The 3,604-nt window shown below is 51.2% G+C and overlaps 1 protein-coding gene across 1 annotated transcript; it reads left to right on the top strand.

Moving 5' to 3' along the window:
* The first annotated feature begins 1,096 nt into the window (after nucleotides 1–1,096).
* Nucleotides 1,097–2,207, top strand: LOC139353737 (uncharacterized). Its single transcript, XM_070998060.1, has 2 exons — nucleotides 1,097–1,486; nucleotides 1,584–2,207. The coding sequence occupies exons 1-2, from the start codon at nucleotides 1,097–1,099 to the stop codon at nucleotides 2,205–2,207; spliced, it is 1,014 nt and encodes a 337-aa protein (XP_070854161.1).
* Nucleotides 2,208–3,604: the final 1,397 nt, after the last annotated feature.

Genomic DNA, 3,604 nt, shown 5'->3' on the forward strand with positions numbered 1-3,604 from the left:
CAGTTTAATAAAAGCCAATTGTTCTATTCATTACCTGTGCACCCTTGGTCCAAGGAACTTGTGAGATGGTTCCGAGGACGCCTAGCTGGAGGCGACCAAGCGGGTCGCAGGTTGCGGATAGCGAACGGCCTATAAGGCCAGCTGTGAACAACCTACCTCCTTCCTATCCCACACAACATCTCCCCTCGGGCCGGACTAAGGTGTAAATCGGACCGTGCCGAGAGTCAGCCTGGCTGAGGGCCCGGGTTAAAAACTAGCTCAGTCTCTAACGGTGGGCTCAGGGAGATGGCGGCCCCCTGCTCTATTTATCGCCTTACCCGGGCATCGCGGATCTCTGCCCGGGTGGACCTTCCCTTTCTCCGCAACTCGTGGGAATCAAATTTGAATGCCAACAAGAATAAAAATAACAAGGAAGAACGCTATAGTCGAGTACCTATACTATCAGATACCCGTTACTCAGCTATATGGAGATATGCAAGCAGCAAGGCGAGATTAAAATGCGCCACCTACCGGCGGTATACAGATTTAAGCGTTATGGGCGTTAGAGTGGGCGTGGCAAATTTTTTTTGGATCAATCGATAGGTATCGACGAGACCAATACATTTCAGTTAAAATTTTTTATCTAGCATGAAAATTGTGGGCGTCACAGGTTTTCGCGGTTTGTGGGCGTTAAAGTGGGCGTGGCAAACTTTTTTTTTGGGTCAATCGATAGGTATTGATGAGAACAATACATTTCAGATAAAATTTTTATTCTAGCATCAAAACTGTAGGAGCCACAGTTTTGGGCGGTTTGTGGGCGTTAGAGTGGGCGTGGCACTATGCCGAAACAAACTTGCGCTGCGTAAGAAGCTCAGAAATCTGCACGCCAAATCTCAATAGCCTAGCTCCCATAGTTTCCGAGATCTCAGCGTTCAACCGGACGGACAGACAGACGGACAGACGGACAGACGGACATGGCTAGATCGACTCGGCTAGTGATCCTGATCAAGAATATATATACTTTGTGGGGTCGGAAACGCTTCCTTCTGCCTGTTACATACTTTCCGACGAATCTAGTATACCCTTTTACTCTACGAGTAACGGGTATAAAAACACAATGGAGCCGGGCACTCCTAAGAAACCCGTGACGGAGGAGAAGGTGGGTGCGACAGGATCTGCGAGCGTTGGCTCCGCCTGTGCTGGCACCAGCGCGGGGGCTATCCCAAAAGGGCCCCACCCCAAACTGGGGGTGATAGGTGGAAGACAGTCGGACGCCAGCACCTCTGCAAAGTGCGCGCCGGCGCCAAAAACTGCTGGAGGTATGACTAAGACGGTCGCTCCAACCACCGAGCAAAATAAATTCACCTATGCGGAGAAGCGGACTGCCGCGCAGACACTCCGCTCACATAACAGGAGCAAGATTGCCAACCCCTCAGCTGAATGGCTGAAGAAGGTGGAATGGGCGAAGACGGTGCTCCCCAACTACGGGCAAGAGAAGCCTAATGCTGTAAGTGCACAGCCAAAGAGACAACGATCTCTAGAGTTGCCTGGACCTGCGGCAATGAGATCTAGGGTCCAACAGAACCTGTCATTTGCGGAGATAGCGCGGACTGGTTGACAAGGGAAACCCCGGAGGCCGGATCCCAAGAAACCAGTGGAAGGCGGTCGAGGAGCAGCTAGCGGTCATCTGCATGGCTTTGCTCCGGGACTTCCCCCAACCGACGCCATGTTGCAAGGACGCAGGCTGGTTCCAGGGCAGCATCAAGGTGGTGTCTTGCGACAGTCAGAGATCAGCTGACCTCTACAAGAAAGCGACGGAGAAGCTCGGAGAGGTGAATCCTGGGGCGAAAATCGTTGCACTAGATTGGTGCGACGTCCCCAGCAGACCACGAGCGAGGATATGGCTGCCGTCGTCTATCAAAGCACCGGAGGACATCCTCTTTATGTTGCAAAGATGCAACCCCAATTTGCCCACGCACGACTGGAAAGTCGTAAAGGTGGAACCTCACGAGGGGCCGATCAGCCAGGCCATCGTGGTACTGAATAAGGAGTCAGTATCCCCAATAGAGGCCGCTCACGGGGAGCTGAACTTCGGATTCAGTGCCATCCGCATCAAAGTCTATAAGGGAGACTCTAACTCGAAGGAGGACCCGACCGGCAACCCAGCCGAGCAGGTCATTCTGGAGATGATGAACCGGAAGATGGCTACTCAACCGACGCGTCGCTAAGCAGAGGGATGCAGGCGATGAATCCGGCGTACGAAGACGACGGCGACCTCAGCGGCAGCGAGGAAGCGGACGTCACAGTGGTGGAGGGGAACTCGGTAGATGTCGCTAAGACTACTGCAAGTGAACCTCCATCACAGTAAAGCAGCGTCGGCTGCCCTCCTGCTCCGCCTGGCTGACGGCGGGGCAGACCTAGTACTCATACAGGAGCCTTGGGTGGTAGGAGGCAAGGTTGCTGGACTGGGTACCAAAGATTTGAAGCTGCTGCTTGATCCAAAAGAAGGTAAAATTCGAACCTGCATTTTAGCCAAAAGGCACCTTAGCATATTTCTGATTCATAATTACAGCAACGGAGACAACACCGTAGCAAGTCTGGAACTTCCAGCGGCTACAATCAGGGTGGCTTCAGCTTACATGGCCTTCGAGAAGGAAGACCCCCCAGACGAGCTTGTCCGGACACTGGTCAAAGATAGCGAGGCGCTCAAAATAGGACTGGTATTCGGCTGCGACGCAAACGCTCACCACACTCAGTGGGGAAGCCCAACAAGCAACAACAGGGGTGAGTCTCTTTTTATCTTCATCCTTGGCTCAAATCTATTTCTATGCAACAGGGGTAATACCCCCACCTTTATCACAAAAAATAGCCAAACAGTCATTGACCTTACCATGGTGTCAGGTAATCTGCTAGAAGCAGTCAGAAACTGGGAAGTCTCAAACGAACACTCTTTCTCTGACCATAGATTTATAGAAACCACTTTATCACTAGTCCCTCCTACTCCAGCTGAATTCGTCAACCTTAGACGTACCAACTGGCGCGCTTATAGGGAAGCCCTACTAAACATTCTTCCAATAGAACCCCCAAATGACAACAGTGATATACTCAGTCTTGATAACATAGTAGGGATGCTCACGAATGCCTGCAACTCGGCTTTCGAAGCAGCCCACCCTAAACGCAAACCGAGAAGAACCAGAAAGCCTCCTTGATGGACACAGAAACTTTCAGAACTCAGATCCAGTTGCAGAACCCTTTTTAACAGGGCAAAAGCAGGAAATGAGGATCTAAAATGGCAACAGTACAAGTTAGAACTAGCCTCCTACAAGAAGGCCATAAGGAAAGAAAAAAGATCAGCTTGGCAGACCTTCTGCTCAAATATAGAGGAAACAGCCGATGCAGCTCGGCTTAGGAAGATCCTCTCCAAAACAACCCCCTCCTTGGGGTACCTTCAAAAACCAGATGGCTCGTGGACAGACTCTAGTGAGGAGACCCTAAGCCTACTACTAGACACCCACTTTCCGGGTAGTCTCCCGGTAGAACGTCTCCCAGAAAATCATGCAGGTCTAAGCATTGACTTGGAAACGCTTCTTTGCAAACGCAACATAAGTTAGGCCATAGACAGCTT

This window comes from Drosophila suzukii, chromosome Y, assembly GCF_043229965.1.
Source record: "Drosophila suzukii chromosome Y, CBGP_Dsuzu_IsoJpt1.0, whole genome shotgun sequence".
Lineage (NCBI taxonomy): Eukaryota > Metazoa > Arthropoda > Insecta > Diptera > Drosophilidae > Drosophila > Drosophila suzukii.